Source organism: Crocodylus porosus, unplaced genomic scaffold, assembly GCF_001723895.1.
Source record: "Crocodylus porosus isolate Cpor-Errol unplaced genomic scaffold, CroPor_comp1, whole genome shotgun sequence".
Taxonomy (NCBI): Eukaryota; Metazoa; Chordata; order Crocodylia; family Crocodylidae; genus Crocodylus; species Crocodylus porosus.
This window is the reverse complement of record NW_017728951.1, coordinates 50,198,713-50,220,861: the sequence shown is the minus strand read 5'-3', so window position 1 is coordinate 50,220,861 and position 22,149 is coordinate 50,198,713. Positions and strand designations below refer to the sequence as shown.

Here is a 22,149-nt window from a genome sequence, read left to right as displayed (position 1 = left end):
CCAGCTGACTTCCTGCCCTTTGGGCAGGGGGCTGGACTCGATGATCTCCCGAGGTCCCTTCCAGCCCTAATGTCTATGAAATCTATGAGGCAGCCAGGTCTGTCATCATTTCCTCCTTGTTCCTTTTTCTCCTCTCACCTCCTTTCAGCCACTTGCTGAACTCCTGTCTCAGATAGTGCCACTGGGACTTCGGGAACAGCAGCAGAAGCAGCAGCAACTGCAATTGTTGACCATAAAAAATACAGAAATCAAGAAGACAGCTTTGTTAAATTTGTCCAACTTGCTCCTAATTCATAAACTCCCTTCAGTTTTTGTATTTCATATCTGGAGCCCCTTCACTTTACAGCCAGGCCCTATAGCTAGTAGGTACATATGTCCTGAGGCTCTAGATTGGGATCCTGCTCTCGATGTAACTCTCAAGCATGTGGAGGAGCTTTTGTGTCCCCAAGGAATGGAATCCACCAAGAAATGATGGGGGAGGGAGAGGTAGCATACTTGGGCTGCCATAACCCTTGCTCCAATTTTTTGTGTGGGTGATGGGAGAAGGTAAAAGGCCTCCAATGCTCCTGAATTTTGCTCTATTTTTAATTTTGTTGATTCCTCATGTATGCTCTTGAGGAACTAAGTCTTTTTTTATAGGTCAGCAGCACAGCACATAGCTGTTTTTTGCAATTATGCTAGAGAAAATGGTCCAACCAAAGGCCCTTGCTCCATGGCAGGCTTATGTGAATTATGGTGGGGATGCTGTGGAAAACTTGGACTGCATAAATACCTCTGCATACCTAATATGTGGTAACAGAGTTAAATTTAACACTAAGTGCCACAGCTACAGTTTTTTTCATTAAAAAATGGCTGGTGGAAGGCTATGTGTGAAATACAGATAGTTCACCAGTGCAGGGATTGAGAGACTTTGTGGCAAGACCCATTTTGTGGGTTCAGGAGCATGCTCGAACCACTAGATGTTACCCTTCATCCATCATGTTTAAGCTGGTCACTGTGTATAATGCATTGTAAGATTCAGTGAAAGAGGGAAGGCTAAAGACTACACCTCAGTGAAAAGAACACGCCATTTACAGTATCAAATGAGTGGATAAAAAAACCCAAAACAAAACCAGGCCAGGAAACAGGATTGTATTTGTACAATCATTGTATAACATCAGAAATGAATAGCACAGTGAAAGTAAGCAATTTATGAAGACTCTAGGCTGAAAACCATGTGAACTGCTTGGCAAATACTTAGCAATAAATTAGTAGAGAAGGGGATAATTTTGTGTATTATTCACAGACAAAGCAAAAGATTCTCCGCTCGATTGGACCTCATGTAGCCATTTAGAGATCTGCAAAACATGCTTAAAAGATGAACTACTCCCCTCCCCTTTTCCCCACTCCTTCTGCACCCTATCCATCTCCCCGCTCCCCCGCTCCCGCACCTCGACTTCCCCACATGTAATATTTTATCTACTTTGCCCTGGTGTAACCAGATACAAAAGGTACCAGGCAGTGGTGAACCAGTCTTGCAGGGCTAACTGCATTGGATGATTTATTCAATACAACTGATCAATTGACCTAGTTACCTTCCTTTACTGTTATCTCTGCTGGTCCAGTAGCTCTAAAGCAAGTGAAAACACCTGTTGCTGAACCAATTATTTTTCTGGTTCCTTTTCTTTTTAGAGATGACAATGCAGGCAGCATTTGTAGTTTGGCAAGATGATAAAAAATGATGAAGATATTTATAGCAGAACAGTTAATTAGTCAGAGGATTTGCCAATTCTTTTGGCAGAACAAGCAGGCACTGCAGATTTACCTACCCACAACCATGTTGAGAAATTTTGCCTGGATATTCCTGGCAGGGTTTCAAGTGGTTTCCCAACAGCTTAGGTAATGTGTATACTTAGGTAATGTGTGTGCATACTCTGTAATTATTTTTACCTTGTTAACTTTGGACAAACCACAATGTAAATAACCAGTAATTTAACGGTAGCCTTGTCCCCAGTTTCTGAATTTCAGTTTTTGACTTCATAAGCAAAGAAGTCAAACTACTCCTTTAACTATGCTAGCAGCAATGAAATGCCACTCTCACAGCCCTTGGAGTATGCTGTTTTTCATGATTGCACTATGGTTTGGTGCAGGTAAGCTATGACTAGTCTTTACTACTATTACCTTAAAGGAAACATATTTTTTTAAAAATTTGGACCCTTAGTAGAAGGCAGCTATTGCCATATTTGGGCATCTAAATTGATAGCGGTGTGTCTAAAACAGCTATTTGAGCACCCACGTCATTTGTTTTTATATGAAAAGTAACATCCTTAGCTACACTTGTTAGACCAGGGGTCAGCAACATTTTTGGCTGGAGTGCCAGAATCACCCCAACCCTCAACTTGGCATACCCAGGGCAGACTGCAGGGGAGCTGTGAAAGGCCTGATCCTTGTTGCTGGCAGCAGTTGTACATGTGCCTCTGGGTGGACAGCAGGGGAAGAGCCAGGGTTGCACTGCCCCAGCTCCTTCCCTGCCCTGCACTCCAAGGCACACGTGTAGTCACTGCCACTATGGAGCCTGGCTGGGGCTGTGCAGACTGGTGCAGCTGTTGGCAGCCTCCCAGCTACAGCCAGCCCAGGCTGGGTAGGATGCTTGCAGCAGGACTCGTAGCTCTTGGCCACCTGCTGCAAGTAGCCTAGGCTCTGTGGCTAGCAGCAGCTGCCCAGAGCCCAGGCACCTATGGTATGCTGAGCAAAATGGCCTCACGTGGCATGCTCTGCTATGTGTGCTGGGGGTTTCCAACTCTTGTGTTCACATGGTTTTCAGCCTAGAGATTCTTCATAAATTGCTTACTTTGACTGTGCTATTAATTTCTTATGTTATACAATGATTGTTCAAATACACCCATAAAAATCTGTGTTTGGACAAATTCAGTCAAAATGTGTTCCTAGCTGCTAGATACTGTCATTATTTATTTGACAAGTAATGTTCGCTTGTTTTAAACTTTTATATAATCTTATATTTGTGACCTTTAAGAAAGAAGAACTTTAAGGAAACAGATTTTATTTAGTTCTTTTCATGGGAAGCAGTGAGTCCAAAGGTAGGTCTTAGAGGGAGTGCCCCTCAGACCCAAACTTAGCACTCTACAGTACTCATTACCTGACATTTGGAGATACTTTCATGGATTGGTTTAGATCTTACTCCTCCTGCAAGTAGTTTACTCTTTTGGCTCAGAATGAGCCCCTTATGCTCTGTTGTGAGTGGATTCCACCTACGTAATCTCCATATCTATCCTAGAAATGTTAGTCACAGAAAATTATTCCCATCTGTGGCTTAACAGAATGGGAGCCTTTTTGTCTTCGAGCCTTGTGGTTGAGATGCTTGCTGAGCAAGTGGGAGACCAAACTTCTAAATACTCTCTCACCCAAAAGGGATCTGAGGGTATATCTCTTAACTTTCTAGCCATGTAGTCTAACCATTAGGCCACAGAAGCACATTGCTGATCATACTTCCAACTACTCCTGTTGAAGCTAGTACACTGGGAAGCTGGGAGGAGAAAATTTGTGGGGTGAGAAGGAGTCTTAAGCAGAAGGAGCATGATTTGGTGATGAGCATGGCTTAAGGAGTCTGAAGCTCTGGCAGTGGCCCCTACTGGTGCTTGGGTTTTTGGTATTATTGAATGAAATGTTATGATAGCAGAAGGTTTGCTTCTGTCTTCTCTGTGCACGGGAGTAGTACTTAGAGTCTTTCCTTTTCAGGCCCGTGTCTTTCTTACTGAGCCACAGTCCTGCCAGCTCAGCTCCCATCTGGCTCCCCTGTCTTCTTCTCTTTCAGACGCCAACTAGATCACTGTCAACCAAAGAAAAGAGATGCTTTAGTGCTACAGAGGTTGTGGCTCAATAGTTCAAGCATTTTGCTTAGAAGTAGAAGATATAGGTTCAAAACCCATTTGAGGAAAAAGACAGTGACAAGACCTTCAGTCTTTTGTTTCCTGCTCAAGTGCTGTAACTACTAGACTGTTGACTAAAAACACCAGATGTGCTATTTTTTACTACATTTTTTGTGCTTTCCTTGGAAGAGGTTCAAAATTCTAAGGAAGTTGTCTCAAAAAGGCTTCCCCCGCTAATTCCCTGAACTGGAAGGTAGTAGAGTCTGGGGCTCAGTTATGGTTAAGGAACATAGAATCATAGAATCATAAAAAGGTAGGGTTGGAAGGGACCTTCAGAGGTCATCTAGTCCAACACCCTGCTCAAAGTGGGACCAGCCCCAACTATCTCATCCCAGCCAAAGCTTTGTTTAGCCGGGTTTTGAAAACCTCCAAGGATGAAGCTTCCACCACTTCTCTGGGTAACCTGTTCCAGTGTTTTACAACCCTCCTAGTGAGAAAATTCTTCCTAATATTTAACCTAAACTTCCCTTGCTGCAGCTTGAGGCTATTGCTCCTTGTTCTATCATCTGCCACTACTAAAAACAGTCTAGCTCCATCCTCTTTTGAACCGTCCTTCAGGTAGCTGAAGGCTGCTATTAAGTCCCTTGTCAGCTTCCTCTTCTCTAAACTAAATAAGCTCACTTCCCTCAGTCTTTCTTCATAAGTCATGCACTTCAGCCCCCTCACCATTTTTGTTGCCCTCTGCTGGAGTCTCTCCAATTTGTCCACATCCTTTCTGTAGTGGGGGGCCCAAAACTGAACACAGTACTCCAGATGTGGCCTCACCAGTGCTGAATAGAGAGGAATAATCACTTCCCTTGACCTACTGGCAACATACCTACCAATACAGCCCAGGATGCCATTAGCCTTCTTGGCAACAAGGGCACACTGTTGGGTCATATTCAGCTTATTGTCCATTGTAACCCCCAGGTCCTTTTCTGCAGAGCTACTGCCCAGCCTCTCAGCCCCCAGCCTGTACAGGTGCATGGGATTATTCCATTTTAAGTACCGGACTTTGCACTTGTACTTGATGAACCTCATAAGATTTCTTTTGGCTCAATTCTCCAGTTTGTCTAGGTCACTCTGAATCCTAGCCCTACCCTCCAGTGTATCTACTACTCCCCACCAGCTTGTTGTTATGTGCAAACTTGCTGAAGGTGCACTGTATGTCATCTTCCAGGTTGTTGATGAAGACACTGAACAAAACCAGCCCCAGGACTGAACCCTGGGGCACTCCATTTGCTATTGGCTGCCAACTAGACATCAAGCCATTAATTACTACTCACTGAGCCTGATGCTTCAGCCAGTTTTCTATCCACCTTACAGTCCACTCATCCAGCCCATAGTTCCTTAGCTTGCCCGCAGGGATGTTGTAGGAGATCGTATCAAATGCCTTGCTAAAATCAAGTTACACCACATCCATCAGTCTCCCCACATCCACAGAGTCAGTCATCTCATCCTAGAAGGCAATCAGGCTGGACCTTGGTGAATCCATGCTGACTGTTCCTAATCACCTTTTTCTCCTCCAAGTGCTTAGAAATGAATTGCTTGAAGATCTTCTCCATGATTTTTCCAGGGACAGAGGTGAGGCTGACTAGTCTGTAGTTCCCTGGATCCTCCTTCTTCCCTTTCTTAAATATGGGTACTATATTTGCCCTTTTCCAATCATCCAGGACCTCTCCTGATTGCCATGAGTTTTTGAAGATGATGGCCAGTGGCTCTGTAATCACATCAGCCAACTCCCTCAGCACCCTTGGGTGCATCCCATCTGACCCCATGGACTTGTACACAGCTTTTCTAAATAGTCCCTAACCTGTTCTTTCACCACTGAGGGCTGCTCACCTCCTCCTCACACTGTGCTGTCTGGTGCAGCAGTTTGAGAGCTGACCTTGCCTGTGAAGAATGAGGCAAAGACAGCATTGAGCACTTCAGACTTTTCTGCATCCTCTGTCACAAGGTTGCCCCCTCCCTCCATTCAGTTAGGGACCCACACCTTCCCTGATTCTCCTCTTGCTGCTGACAGACTTGTAGAAACCCTTCCTGTTACCTTTCACAGCCCTTGCTAGCTGTAACTCCAATTGTGCTTTGGCCTTCCTGACTTCATCCCTGCTTGCCTGAGCAATGCTTTTATAGTCTTCCCTAGTCATTTGTCCAAGTTTCCACTTCTTATAAGCTTCCTTTTTGTGATTTAGTTTGTTGAAGTGTTTCCTGCTAAGCCAAGCTGGTCTTCTGCTATACTCGTTAGTCTTCCTGTGCATAGGGATGGTTTGTTCCTGCACTCTCAGTAAGGCTTCTTTGAAGTACAGCCAGCTCTCCTGGACTCCTCCCCCCCTTAGTCTGGCTTCCCAGGGGATCCTGCCCATAAGTTCCCTGAGTGAGTTGAAGTCTGCTTTTCTGAAGCCCAGGGTCTCTACTTTTCTGCTCTCCATCTTTCCTTTCATCAAGAACATGTCAACAAGCAGTCTCTGCTTTGTGACTGGCAGGGTGCATCTGCATGTGCTATTAGACAACAGTGTGTTGAGCCAGGTCAGAGCAGCCCTGGCTGGCAGGGGATCTGGGGGGGTCAGCCTGGCAGCCTGGGGATGCTTCTGCCCAACTCAATGTGCTGTGGAGGGACTGGCTGGGACACAAGGGTGCTCCAGTGTGGGGCTTGCCAGCAGGCAGCTGGCTCCAGCCATCTATCTGCGCCAGCTTTTACACATGTGCTGCTGCACAGTAAAAAACTTCACAGCAGAATAGTACTTGTATTTACAAGTACTACCTTGCTATGGAGTTTATTAGTTTCCTGTGGCCTAATAGGGTTACACTTCTATACATGAGATGTTTACTACAGAACTAATTAATCTACACAGTAAATGTCCTGTGTAGATGCATCCACAGTGTTTCATGCTGCTTAGTAGGAAGATGAGTATAGGTAGGTCTAAGGGATATTTATAGCTCTACACTTAAACCTAAGAACATAATCAGTCTCCAGTGCAAGTTTAAGCAGCTTCAGTTTCTCACATGGCCATTTAAAGCTGTATCCTCCAGTCTGCAATTAAAGGACATATTTCTTTCAAATATGTTTCCAGGCTATACTCTGGTGAGTAGTTGCTATTGGCCCTCTAAGCCTTTCAGGGTTGTCCATATAAGAAATATAACAATCCACCATCCCAGGCATCGTCCTTAAATGTTCTATTATGACTTGTCAATATGCAGAAAGAACTAGGCTGTGGGTTTTTAGAAGCATTAATATGTGATATACTGGCCTCTCTGTTTTTAGATTGTCTTCAGACAAAAGTCATTGATGATCATGATGATTGTAAAAATGCTAATTTAACCAGTTTGACTCAGCAGCTAAAGGTAAAACAACTCTGCTCTTATATACTAGATAGCGTTAGATCTGAGGGGTGTGTTTTTGTGTTCACCTGTGTGCATGCATGTGTCTTTTGCCACTTCTCTTCCAGATCATCAGTAGATGGCATCAGAGAGCTCCTTCCATTTTTAACTACATCTGACAGGGCTACATAGAGAAAAGAGCAATTAGATAAGTCGAACTACTGTCTTCTAGCTAGAGTAAAATGAAGAATATCCCTGCTAGCTCAGCAGAGCTATTACCTTTAGTCACAAAGTCCTACAGTACATACCAGCTGTAAAACTGTACAACATGTTCTGCAGTTGTGTGACTGGTTGGAGTCTGCTCAGGGAATCATGTCTTATCTTTATATAGGCTAGCTCCAGTATTAGGGTCAAATCATGCAGAGATCCTTCAAGGCAGTGAAAAATGTGGAGTAGATGGAGGGGCAGGATGGCAAGATTACACTTGGACCACGGATTAGTCATAGAGAAAGAGCAGAAAGAGATGTAAATACATTTGATTGTACCCTAGGGACACTTCTCTCCACAGGGAGGTAACATATAGGCCACAAAAAACTGCTGCTGTTCTGTGGGGAGGGGTTCCATTCCTTCTACTCACAACACACGCAGATCTTCCGGCACCACGCTAATCTAGAGAATATATATGGAGGTAATGTGATTGCTTTGGATCTGTTCCTTAGCGTAAGTACTTACATATGGAGTACAATCTCAATATAACAAACCCTGTTTATAACAACTTCCAATTTTTAAAAATCCCAACAGCCAGAAGTGTTTTTTTCATGATTATGAAGCAGTAAAATGAGTAATATCAATATCACAAACTCCCTTTTTTAGATAACTTTTCTCCTGGTCCCTGATGGGCTGGTTATAATGTGGTTTTACTGTATATACTACAACAAAGATCAATATCCCATCATGCACGAGGTATAATAACCTCGTGTCTGCATACAGGGGAGGCGGGGCATATAAATTAGTTTATACAGACATGTTTTAAGCATAAGTTCATTATAGTATGTAATATACTGGTAATAAAAAGAATGCTTGCTGTTGCTCTCCTTACTGATGTTCAAAATCTTTCCTACCAATTGTCCTCCTTTTTCTCCTTCTGCAGACATTTTCCCAGTGCTTTGAGGAAATGCTTCCCCAAAGCAGAAATAAAATCAATGCCCTGGCATGGAGAGTGCAACATGTACTTGAGCTCCTGCGAGAAGTTCAGGCAAAAGGTGAGGACATACAATGGCAAACACTCTTAATTTTTATCTTAAATGCATTCATGCTGTAGCACACAGATAAATCCTTTGGACCTCATTAGTGATGGACTTGCCTCAAGGCCCCAAGTCCAACTCCCTTGAGCTTTCTTGAGCCCCCTTTTCCTGGTCTTGGCTGGTACCAGATGCTTGTGGAAGCACTAGGAGAAATCTACAGGGATCAGTGGGAATTCAGTGCCAACATACTGCTGGATATCTGGGACTATGAGATTGCATATAGGTCTGTGCCATTAGTCAAGGAAGTTAAAAGGATCAAGCCTCAGTTTGTATAGCAGCACGGTCATTGAAGAGATAAGGAAGATCATTTCACAGGCTTCCTCACCCTTAGCAAGGTGCAAAAGCCTGGACCTGTCAGTCCTCGCTGCTCCCTAGATACTCCAGAGCAGGCTCTTTGTCGAATGTGTTTACACACAGATGTGCATGTGCATCCTTGCTTGGCTGGCTATGGGCCTGACATGGCACATAGTTTCCTTTCAGATACTTATATTCCTTGGCAGGGCTGCCTTAAAGATTTTAGAAGCCCTTGGCACAGTGTTGATTGGGATCCACACCATGTTTAATTATGTGATAGTTATTGCTGTGATTGTGCTTGCACGCATATGCTGGCCCATTCCATGTTTTGTGTAATTTGATTTTTCATGTGATTGTGTGCTCCTGCTCTGGTTCCCTCATTATTTTGTGTCCCTGAACAATTCTGTCCTGTCCAGGGGTATCTGTCACATGCCTTTTTTTCAGCACCAATGGATGGGGACTTGGAGCTCTTAAGATGGCACTGGGTCCAGATCTCTTGGAATGGCATATGCCACAGTTTTGGTGGCAGTTCTGTTCCTTTCCTCCACCAAGCCTTTTCCCAAAACACTCACAGCTTTGCTTTCTACACTGCAAAATGCATCCATGTTTACTTTAAACAGCCTAGCTTCAGTTCCAGAAGCAATTCAGATGTTACTTGGTGGTCCAATGCATAAACATACACATGCACATGCGCACACACCTCGCCCCCCACCATGCATGGGTTTTTTTAATGGTAAGAGTTCACCAAACTGGGACTATGACTTTAAGCGATGGTTATATTTTTTGGGGGGGTTAGTGTTTTGCATCAGTCGGATTTAATTTAAAAAGAGATATTTCTGGCCCTTTTTGTTGTAAGACATAAGACTAGCTTCATAAGTAGGTTTCTGGAATTCGGTATGGGCACCTTATCATGTTTTCTATAAGACTGTATTCCACTTGAATTATTTTAAATGTGAAGCTATCAAATTTACGTGCACAGGATGTAAATGACAACTTGAGCCAAAGGCAACATTATAAACTTTAAAACACAAAAGTATAGCTGGGGAAGGTCCCAAATTTTCTGTTAGACGTAGTTTCTCAATGAAGAATAATTTTTTGACAAAAAATGATCATCTTGCCAAAATGTGTCTCCTTTGTGATTCAAACAGCAAGACTGAACAAGAGCATGGAAGAATATGAAGTCCTTGGCTTGGATTGATTCTAATTTCAATATGTACCCCTACAATTTCTTCCAGTCATTGCATAATTCTGTGAAACTGCTGTCACTGCCAATATTTGATATGCATTATGTTCTCATTCTAAAGCTTGCAAGGCACTAGACAAGTGCTCCCTTCCTCTGGCCCCTCCAAATGGTGGTCTGGTGTGTGTCAGCATTGGCCATGTCCACTACTGCAAGCCAATGTGCAACCAGGTAATATATATTGTTACTATCAGCACTATGGCAACTTCATTCCTTAACATACTAGACCAGTGGCTCTCACCCTTTTTGGACTAGGCACCCTGCATGAGATGCAAAGCACCCCTCCATAAATTTTGTGACCTGAGTAGCACCCAATTTCAAAAACTAATTTATATATAACAGTGCTACCTCTTTGCAAAGGGGCTGGGCAGTTGTGGTTAGGGATCAGCTGGGCAGGGACAAGCCCAAGGCCTGCACTTACCTGCTTATCTCCTCACACTGTATGGCACTGTTCAAGACAATCTGCAGGGACCCCAGGATGCTACAGCACCCTGGTTGAGAGTCACTGTGAGAGACTTCGTGTGTTTAAACTTTCTATTCTTATTCTAGAACTTTTATTATACCCACTACAGTTATATCTGAAGCCGGCTTCTCAAAGTTATTTAGTCATCTAACTCCTATTAGAAAATCCAGGCCTGAGTGAGCAGATCAGAAATTTACCCTTAATCTAATCTTTGTTTAATTGGCTTGGTGAACAGCAGGAGAGAATAGCCCCTGCTCCTACCGCCTTCTGCTGCCCACCTGGAGCGCAGCTTGGTGCAGTCCCAGCCCTGCCCACCTTGCACAGATCTGGGGGACCTCCCCCTTCCCATGCCCTCCTGGACCAGCGGTGTGCAGTGGCAGAAGCTGCCCCACCTTCTCCTCATGCCCCCCCCGCCCCGGCTGGGCAGCTTGTCCCAGCCCCAGCCCCAATCCCTCCCTCGCTATGGGGGGCTTGGATCCGCTCCCCCTGCCCCCATATCCCAACACAACAGATTTACCAGCTGGAGACAGCTGTGTCCAGTGTTGTACAGTTGAAACTTTATCGGAACCTTGAACACTATCATAATTTACAAAGGTCACAAGTGACATTTGTTGTAACCCAAACAGTTGTAAGTCAAGGACTGCCTGTATAAATAAGAGAAAAATTAGACAAGCTCTTTTTTGCTCTAATTTTAACACTATACTCCCTGCTTGAGTCAGATCATTGGAATCATGGGCCATGTCCAGATAGGTGAGCATGCACCTTTTATGGCCTCTCAAAGCAGTTTGAGACAACACAAGAGGCATGGTTGGAATGAAAAACTGTTCCCTGTGCTGTATATTTGTAGGGCCAATTCTAAATTTGATATTGGGAAATCCCTTTATCAAAAAAAAAAAATGCACGCTGAAAAAAAGCAGCAACACAGTCTGCGCTCCTGGGGCATGCCCAGAGGCAACTAGAGGTTGGGTCCGCCAGAGAGATGCTTTAGCACCTGGCCAGAGCGTCTCTATGGCTGCCACATGTTGCTGCTGCTCCCTCCAGGACATGCTGGAGTAAACAGGAGCAGGGTAAGGCTGCAGCATGGTTACTTTTTTTTGATACCAGGATTTCCTGGTATCAAATTTAGATTAGGGACAGACACTCAAAAAGCCTGTGCCTGAATTGATTCAATCTTTTCAGGTTAGTCTAACCTGCCTAGGTTGAACCAGTTTTCAACCACACAGACATTCCCTCTGGACTGAAGAAATGCAGGCACATGCCTGCAGTGGCTCAGGCTTGAAGTCAAGGGGTGGGAGGTGCTAAAGCAGCAATCTCTTCCCTTCCACACTGCTGAGCTGAGGGGGAGCAGGGCTAGGCCTCAGCAGGACCCCTGTTTAGGTTGAAGTTTAAACCCCAACTCTGCCTGTGCCATCTCAGGCTTTTTCCCACTCACTGCTCAAGGGGTGGGAGTGTTGCCAGACCCCATCCCTGGGCTATCACTCTGAGGCAAAGGGCTGGGGGTGTGTGCAATGCATGCATCTGTTGATGATACTGAGCTTCTAAATGTCCCTCTCTCTGTTTTTTTATATTGTCTACAAATCTGACAGTGTTTATCAGCTTATCAACAAAACAAAAATCGCTCTTATTAGTTCAAACTCTTCTTAAACAGCTTTTTCCAAGGAAGGAACAGAGGGACATTACCAGCTGACCTGTTGATTAGCTCCAAAAAGCCTTAGGTGGACACTGTCCTGTCTGCCTTTGTCCTGTCCCAGTGAAATTGGAGACACACACACACACACCTCTCAGCATTAGCTAGCATACCACATGTCTAGGGTCCAAGGGGCTGGGGTCTGTGCTGTGGGAGATGGGAAGGAGGGGGGAATCCTTGCTTGAGCAGTGAGAAGCAAGGGAATCCAGGCAAGACTCTGCTATGCCTGCAGTCTCCCCCAGATCTCTGGCTAGGGAGGAGAGGGGCGGGGCCAGCCTGTTCTCTGGAGCACAGAGCCCAGCCTAGGGCTGCAAAGCATCTGGGATACTGGGGGACTCTGGTTTAACTTAAACCAGGAAGGGGTCTGGGACAGACATTGCATAAATTGTTTTGACCCAAATCAGTTAAGGCTGATACTACATTCAACCAGATATCTCTTAAACCAGTTTCAGCCATTTTGAAACTGGTTTATGTGCACTAAACTTATGTTTTGTTACAGGTTTAAACCAGTTTCTGATTACTTAACCCAGTTTATGTGTAATGTCTGTCCCTAACCTTAAAGTCTGCGCTGCAAATATGCAGTGCAGGGAACATTTTTTCATTTCCAGTATGTCTCTTGCAGCTTCTCAAACTAGTTTGAGATGCCACAACAGGCACATGCTCACTTGTCTGGATGTGGCCATGATATTTAACTTTTTTTCACTCTATATCCTAGTGGATACTCACACACTATCAATTCTTCTTAATATTTCCTCCCCAAATTTACAGTTATTCTATAACCATAGCATTCATTATTTCCTTCCTCCCTTCATCTGTCACAGAAGTGGTCTACATTCAAAGTTTTGACATAACCATATTAGCTGTGGGGCTGATTATTTTTGTCCTCACTTCTCACTGACTCTGTCAGCAAATGGCTTGCATATTTTAGCATTAAAAAACTAATAAATTATTCCTGGTGTCTGTACACAGTTAATTCATTTGCTCTTCTGAGAAAAGAACTCTTTTGCCAATATAAAATAGATTTCCCACATAGGTTAGGAAAGTTTGTTGGTTTAGCTCTACTGGCATAGCTATGCCAGCAAGACCCTTTAAATCAGTGGTCACCAACCACTGGTAGATCTCAGATCCTCCTGGAGTCAATCTGAGGCTGGGGTGGGGGGCTGAGTGCCTGCGTGCATGTATGCACATGCTCTAGCCCAGCAGGTCAGTCCATGAGGGAGGGAAGGGGCAGGGGCTAGATCAGGGTCCCCGTGGTGAGGGACAGTGTTGCAGAGGCAGGAGCAGGGGTAAGTTGAGTAGGGCTCCGGCTGGGTGGGATGTACTTGACTTACTTGCTGGGAAGATGCACCCCCAAATAATTTTTTCTCTCTCTGCCTCAATCTGCCCCCTCCTTCCCTTTCCACAGAGTTCCACAGGGGGAGCTGGGTGAGGGGGAGCGGGGTAGTGGTGGTGATGCATGTTAGATCTTGGGTTGTTTAAGATGATCTCCTACTTAAAAAGGTTGGAGACCACTCCTTTAAACATAGACAAGACCAGCATTTCAAATCTCTTAAAAATTCTTTTTTCTTTCTTTTGGTTCTCTCCAATTCATATGGTAACAACTGACATATAACTGCATGTATATACAAACTAAAGCCATACTTCTGCAATCATGTAGTCATGAGCAACTTTATAAGCACATACTTTCACTGAAATTCAAAGAACTACTTCTCCTTGCAATAAACTTGATTCAGTAACCTATATTACTGAATTACTTTCTATGTTTCTATATAAGGATTATGACTTTGGATTTCTAAGAAGAAGCAGGATATATGAGCAATGTGGAAGTTCTACTGGGTTTTCGTGGACAACACAGCTAGTTGGTGGAAACAGGCTAGCTGTTTGCAATCGTAAGCACTTCTGAACACATTTTTTGTTTAAAAAATCATTTAATAAGCTGCTATCCTGATATAGTCACTTGTACTCGTTTAAAGTACTGCTTGTTTAGAAATAGTGGGTGCATCTACATGAGATGCTTACTGCGTGGTACCCTAATAATACTGCAAAATAGCATGTTCATCAAAAATCATATCAATAAGCTACTGCACAGTGTTATCAGGCTACTGTACAGTAACCATAACAAAAAAAACTGCACAGGAGCTACTGCACAGTAACTACTGTGCATTAATGCAAACTATAGATACTGTGCATTTAATTAGTATTTCATTAAAGAAGTACTAAACTAAATGTGTAGTAACTACTGCATATAGTATGTTTCGATTAATGCATGGAATAAAGTGAGAGTGATTACCATTTATACTGCACCAGTGCTTAATGGCCCCTGAACTTGGGGACACATAATGTTAATCTCTGCCTATGCCAGGGGTGGGCAAAATATGGCACATGGGCTGGATCCGGCCTGCCAGACCAATCTATCTGGCCTGTGAGGCCCCTAAAAAAATTAGTAAATTAATATTTATTTGCTCCTGGCCATCTGTCGAAGATGACAGGAGCTAGGGGCAGTAGGACCCAGAGGGAACCAGCAGCAGAAGACAGACACCCAGCCCCACCACCCCCAGCCGTTTCCGTGGTTCTTGCCCCCACCCTGCTTCAGCACCACATGGTTCCTGGCTGCATCACTGGACCAGGAGCATAGGGCCATGCCAGTGGTGGTGGGGTGTATGTAGGTAGGGGCAGTGTGTGTGTGTGTGTGTGTTTAGGGCAAGTCCCACATGCACACCTCACCATACATGTTCACCCACACCTCCCCTTGCATTGCCTTCAACGCAGACCCCCACACCAACACCCCCTCACACATCCCAGCCACCCTCTCCCCCCACACAATCCCCTACAAACCCCACACCCACCCACACCTCACATATCCACACATACAACCACATGCTCCCTCACCCCACATATGAATACACCCACAGCCCTCCAACAAACCTATACCCACCCCTTCACAATATACAAGAGTAAGACTTTATTTTAAGCTATTGTGCAATCACCTCTATGTGCACTGCACCAACACATGTAAATCTGGACAAAAATATTTTTTGAAATCAAATTAATGAATGTTGTAGATATTCACTCCTTAGAATATAATTTGGTACTTTTTTGGTTCTGAGATGGCAAAACCCTTTGCTGAAAGAAGTACTTCTGAGGGCAAAGGGAGGGGCTTCTGGTGGCAAAGGTCAGAAGTTAGGGGGTGGGACTTTCCATCACAAAATGAGTACCGGGGGTGCGTCATTTATCAAGGGGCGGGGATGCCCATGTGGCCCTTGACAGCTTGCCAAAACTCGGTAAGTGGCCCTCCACCTAAAATAATTCCCTGCCCCTGGCCCATGCACATAGTATAAAACAGTCACTGGCCCAGGAAATAAAATGTTATTATCCCCATATTAGAAATGAGGCACATTTCTAATTTCAGAGAAGAGTCAAGCCACACAACACATGCCCATCTGAATCGAACCTAGGCCTTTTGAGCTCTAGTTCAGTAACTTAACTGAAAACCCATCTTTCCAGCATTCACTGTTGACTGTGGAAATTTCTTTTGTTCTGAGTAGAAGAGATTGAGGCCCTAAGGCAGTTACACAAATAAAATCAGTCTGAACAACTTTTAGGATCCAAAAAAGAAGAACAGCTTTATTTTAGGTAGAAGATATATTCTTGAACTTTACTCCATAAGGATGAATACAGCTGGATAACAGTATCACCCAAACTCATTTACTGTGCCTAGACTACAAGCTTCAGGGTAGTAATTATTCTGCTTTTTTCTTTCCAGCTGCATCAACTGCTATAAGTGGAGTTGCATCTGCTTACTTCCCTCCTAATGTAACCTGCTGGGAGACCATAGCTGATGCCTCTGCTGAAAAACACCACATAGATACCTTTCTTGGAGAACTTGCCAAAGAAGGGTTGGATGTGTTGCACAAACATGACAAAGATTTTGATTGTATAATTTGTGGTAACTAGATATCAGCAAATCCAATAAACTTGAAGCACAGAGTGGAGGCCTATTTTATTTTGAAAGCAGGGTAATTTGGTTTAATCAATTCACAGAGAAACTGATGGATTATCACTTAGCTGTATGAGCATCAGTTGTATGAGCATCAGGGGGAAAAATCAAGAATGCATCTAAAATTTGCATAAGTTTCAGCTCTAGAGTTCTTTAAATATGTAGTTTATATATAGTTCACTGTCTATATCCAAGCACATGTGATAAAGATATGTTTGGTAAAGAAAATATTCATATAATATAAGTTTGCTCAAAAATACTCATTTGACAGCCCTTGAGATAAAGCCTTGGAATAAACAGAGTACATACAGTGGCAGCATTGACTTCTCCCATGCCTAAGTGTATCATCCATGATGCGAAAGGGGCATTCTTGCAATACAACTCTTGCTCTGGGTTCAAGAAAATACTTTTAGTTATGGAAGGTACTGCCTTTCAAATACGAAAAAAACTTATGATGCAAAGAATGGGCAGATCTAGGAGTTAGAAAAAGGGGTGCATCATCACAGATATCCTGATGGATAGTTTCTCCAGTTAAAAAGAAACTAGAAGCTTTCCTAATGTGCTAGGGCAGGGGGTTTCTAACCTTTTGGTGGTAGAGGCTGGACACAGAGTGGGGGGACTTGCATGTGGCAGCCACTGGGCCACCCACCACTCCACACTGCCACCACCACCCACGATCCTGCGCTACTGCTGCACCCCAGTTTCCCACGGCTGGTCACACATGCGGCTCCATGGGCTGCTGACAGGCCTCGCATCTGACAATTGTGTCCTGGCTGTCAGGAGCCCACAGAGCCACATGTGCAACTAGCCATGGGAAAGTGGTATATGGTGGTGGTATGGGGCAGCAGGCAGTGGTGGCGGTGTGGACTGGTGGATGCCAGCAGCAGCCACCATGAGTGAGCTCCTCCTCCTCTGCCCTGTGTCCCACCAGTGGCCCACAGAGGGATGCCCCTCCCCACCAGCCCTGCTCCTGGGAGGTGGTGGCACAGGGTAGTGGATGGTGGTATTCTGTCCCCACCCACCTGCATGTACCCCCAAGGACTTTTCCAAGTACCCCTAGGGGTACATGTACCCCTGGTTGACAACCCCTGTGCTAGGGGTCTAGGGCTACATTATTCAGTTAAAGTTGAAAGCAAAGCCAAATATAACTTTATTGGAATGCGCATTAATATGCTACATTATATATTAAACATATAAACAAAACACACTAGGCAAATAATATCAAAGCTGTTGTTTCATTAGACCTGTGGTCATTAGAATTAAAAGGACATCTCTTATTCAAATTCATAAAATGAAAGTTAGCCTTCCTGAATATCTTGACAGAGCATCCAACACTTCACTGAGTTACTTCCATATCTGAGTGAGATCTGCCAGGTGTTGGACTGCAACAGACATTTCTTCACAGAGTGTAGTGAAGGGGGTTATGGCAAGACACGACACATTAAATTTCAAGCTGCTGCCTTTAAAGGTGAGCCAGGGCTTTCACTGCTGCCCTTCAGGCAGGAGGAGAGGGATTAAGTTTGGCTGCACACATGGAAAAACTCTACATGTAGCAACCCTTTTCTACCTCAGAGGAAGCTGTTACCAACAGAACTTGGTAGATGGTGTATGATCTTTATAATCACCCAGGAAAGTATTTACCTATATTAGCAGCAAAGTGGGGTGGGAAATGGGGGTCTGTGTGGGGGACAAGTAAAGTATCATCAAAAGAAGAATTAACCCTTTGATGGGAGAAAGATTTCTAGGGAAGGATTTAAAAGAGAAGAGCAGGAGTGGAGGGTCTATGTGGAGTAGGGCAGGAAAGAAGGTATGGAACTTCTCCAAAAGTGGAAAAGCACCAGCCCCCAGGAAGTGATGGGCTAGCTGGTAACGATTTGGCCCAGGGGTTTTGAACATGCAAAAGATGATTGGAGGGCTTGGGATTCCCTTTCCTCACTAATCAGGCCCCAGACACTCACCCTCCATGTCCCCTGATTGGCCCCTTGGGTCATCTGGAGGGGGATAAAAGGGGCAATGCAGCTGACTCAGGGAGACCTGTGAGGGACCATGAGGAAGGAGTTTCAAAGAGCTGGCAAGAGCTGGGCCAGCGGGGTGAGAGCAGTGCCCCAGAAGAACCTGAAGGACTGGGACCTGCAGGCAGCAGCTGGACCCTCAGCAGTGCGGTGTGCAGCTGGCAGGAGAGGCTGCCCTCTGGGCTCCAGAATCCCCCCTGTGAGAGGCTGCAGCCAGCAGGAGTGGTTCCCCAGCTCCTTCAAGAGGTGAGGAAACTTGAGGTGAGGCAGGGGCTCCTGGAAGGTCAAAACCCCTAGCAGTGTGGAAAGTACCAGCACTGGTGGCTGTGGTAGAGTTTCTGTCTGCCATGTGGGAGATCTGAGTTCGTGTCAGCTGGGGTGAGTGAACTGTCAGGGAGAAATTCTTGTTGCAGTGGAAAAGGGGTCATTATGTTTTCTCTTTTCCCCCCCTCCAGGTACCTTTTCTTGTTATTTGACATTTTGTATTTTGTGCATTTTATATTTTGCTAACCAGTATTGTTTGTTCTGCTGTTTGTGTTTTATATTTTGTTAAACCTGTCTCTTGTCAACTGGATGAATATTTCTAGGATTGTAAGTGCCTAACCTTTATTGAATCCTGCCCCCCTTGGGGTGTTGTAGTGTCCCCTATACCCTCTGGTTTATACATGTTATGTTCCTACTACTGTTCTCTCATTAAAAGGTATATGGTTAAGTCCCCATTGGTGGTCTACAGGGGAAGGAAGGTATCTACACCTCTCACAGAGCTTGTGCACCTGCTCTGATCCCTTCAATTGGAGATCCCTTTTTGGAGTACCATCTGGGTTGCAGAAGGTATGGAACTTCTCCAAAAGTGGAAAATCCCCAGCTTCCAGGAAGCTCATCTGGGGGCTCTGCACTGCCTAACCCATTCCCTGCTGGTACTGGTGCAGGCAGCTTTTGCAAATGGCCCCAGTAGTGCATCCCATTCCCTTCTCCCCACCTCTCACTTATTGACTAGGCTCCAGAGCCTCGAGCAAGACCCCACAGCCCAGGAGCAGGCCAGATATACTGGTGGAGATGAATCCCCCTTTGAATCCACCCACCTCCACAGGTTTCCCTCTTACCAGCTTACTCCTTTCCCTCAAATAGGCCTCCAAATCCCAACCCAGTCCCACAACGCACTTGGCATGCTGGATTCTCTCAATGCCATGTCCATAGAAAAGCCACTGAGTTGAGCAGGAGTGAAAGGGGGCCTGCTTGTGCCAGTGCACCTCTCTAGATCTGGCCCTCATGGACTGTAGACTCTAAAGATTAAAATCCATTTTTCTAGGGTTGAGGATGTGACTAGCAAAGTGAATCTTCATTTCAGTGGGGTCATTCAGGCACTGTTTCAATAGGAAGAAAGACTTTAGGACTTTATGTTCATTATAGATTTTTCAGTGAACCATATCCAGACTTGAGCACAAGGAATTTTAAAATGCAGAAAATGTATTGTTTTGACCCAGACAAAATGTAAGAAATGGAATTGACCTTCACTGACAGCCATGATGTTTGCATCAGACTCCTACACTGTATTTAAGAGAATAAATGATTCAGTTGAATTGGCATATGAATAAAAAGCTTTATGATGAAAGGTAAAGAGAATGTCTTCAATTTGTCTTTGACATGTCTCTAGGAGGAAGAACATCAGCATTTCACAGGTGAAATTATGTGCTTTTTAATGAGAGCTAAAAGGCCAGATGCTATACCAGGTGACCCTAGAGAGACCTCAGAATAGTTTGTGGCGTTAACCATCCAGCTGTAAGAACAGTTCTCACCAGACTGTGCATTGATGTTATGATAAAATGCTAATATGGAGGACCTAGATCAAGAACCTCATAACACTCTGGCATTTAAACGTTTAATAGGGCTGTGCGAAGCTTTGGTCCCTAATGCTAAGATATTAGACTCCAACTCCATGTAGCGCCCAATGACTAGGGAGCTGACAATCCAATAGCCCATGGATCCTGTGACTCATTAGCCAGAGAAAGCAGGGAGCAAAAATCAACACACATTGCTCAAAACAGCTTTATTCATAATAGAGACAGCTTTGAACTAGCTCCCCAAAAAAAACAACAAACCAGGGAGCAGCCCCGAACAATAGTTCTTTCCACATTTATAAACCTTGGTTCATACTTATTAACATTCACCCCGTCTGTGTCCCTCCGGTTCCACCCATTTCTCCTTTCAAGCTCTGCCTCTGTTTACTGTTTGCTTCCTTAGCATGGTGTTGCCTATGCATTTCATGTATTTACATGCCTCTTTGCTAAGAGTGCATGCCTAAGACTTTGACCCCTGTCTTCTCCTGGTCAATTGTGGTTTCTTGCTCATTCTTTCTGGTTTCTTGCTGACTTCAGCATCATCTCCAAGGCCATACTTCTGCTTTGTCCCCTAACGATAGCCGTTGGTCTGTATCCTATTTTTACCCAACACATCATGCACTTTACACCTTATCCTTTTGTTAGGAATCTGTTTACTTAAGCATTAGCAAAGTTAGTTACTTTTAATATATCATCCAGCCTTGTGACCTGTGGCTTTTGCTGAGGTTACTTTTAATACATCATCCAGCCTTGTGACCAGCAGCTTTTGCTGAGACATAGGAAAAATCCTTTATTCAGCTGCACACCCAGTGCTCCCCAAGATCCGAATATCATTACCCTAACACCCTGATTTGATTTGGAAGAGATTTAGCCTGATTTGGTGGCCAAATCTCCAAATCTGAATCAAATCAGGAGACCCTTTAATCTTTTCAAATTGAATTGGAACCCTCCAGATTGATTCAGAGATTCAGAAAGATTCCAAGATTCAGATATAGACACAGCTTTAAATGTTCTTTCTACGTACCTTAAGGTACCAGGGGGCTTGTGAATGCTGTGATGCTTGGGTGGATGGAGTGTCCCATGGGAGAGCAGGGGGTTCCCCAGTGTGCTTGGTAGCAGACTCAGGAATGGACCAGAAGCCGTTCCGGTCCACTTCCGGGTCTGTCGGGGAGTGCACTGGGGCCCCTCCGCATGCCCCCCGGGGCTCGGTGACTGGTGCCTCCTAGGTCTGGGGGGCACCTGGGGTCCCCCTGCAGCCGATCACTGAGCATGGGGGTGGGCCCAGTGCACTCCTCATTGGACCCAGAAGTGGACCAGAAGTACTTACAGTCCACTTCTGTGTTCATCATGGAGCATGTGGGGCTCCCCACCCTATGCTCCTGTGGGACGCTTCATCTGCCCCACCATCGCAATGTTCATGAGCCACATCTGCTACCTTGAGGTATGTAGAAAAAACATTTAAAGCTATGACTCTGTCCAAATCGCTGTTTCTATGAAGCAGCATTGAAGCTTCAGATTCAAATTCAGCTGAATCAAATCAGGGACAGTGATCCAAATGAACAAATTGAATCACTGTCCCCAATTCAGGCCAAATCTGAATTCAAATCAAATACAGCCTGTTTTGCATACCTGTAAAGTTTAACCTCCTTCTGGATTTACTGGCTTTAAGCTAGGTGTTCTGGCTCCTCATCAGGAAGATTACCTGAAGAAGGATCCTCAGAAACAAGTTAAGCTAACAAATACTGAAGCAAGCCATGGTGACAGGCAGTGGAGGGCATGGGGCTTAAGCAGCTAAAAGTGTATCTGCACTGATACTTAGGGGCAACTTTTAGAATCACCTTTAACTAGTCTCCGACCTCCCCCCTCATAACTCATTTTGTGGCCTGCTAGCCATTGTGCTTTGTGTTTCTTGCTCCTCTAGCAGAATCCTTCCAAGAATCAATCTGCAAATCACTTGATTGTCCTGCTGTGTTTGGGTTTCATTGGTGCAAAATAGCAAAAAGTCAGTGTTAGAAATGGAGTATTCTTAGAAATGCACAGCTTGCATCTTGCACCTGATAAGAAAGAAACACTGCCAAGGACTTTTTTCCT

General features: G+C 44.6%; 1 protein-coding gene across 1 annotated transcript; it reads left to right on the top strand.

Annotated features, from left to right (window-relative positions):
• The first annotated feature begins 1,982 nt into the window (after positions 1-1,982).
• LOC109324342 lies at positions 1,983-16,199 on the top strand. The gene is made up of 6 exons (XM_019556336.1): positions 1,983-2,129; positions 7,168-7,247; positions 8,374-8,485; positions 10,126-10,232; positions 13,986-14,100; positions 15,975-16,199. Exons 1-6 carry the CDS (start codon positions 2,051-2,053, stop codon positions 16,163-16,165), a joined length of 684 nt encoding a protein of 227 aa, XP_019411881.1. The 5' UTR covers positions 1,983-2,050; the 3' UTR covers positions 16,166-16,199.
• Positions 16,200-22,149: the final 5,950 nt, after the last annotated feature.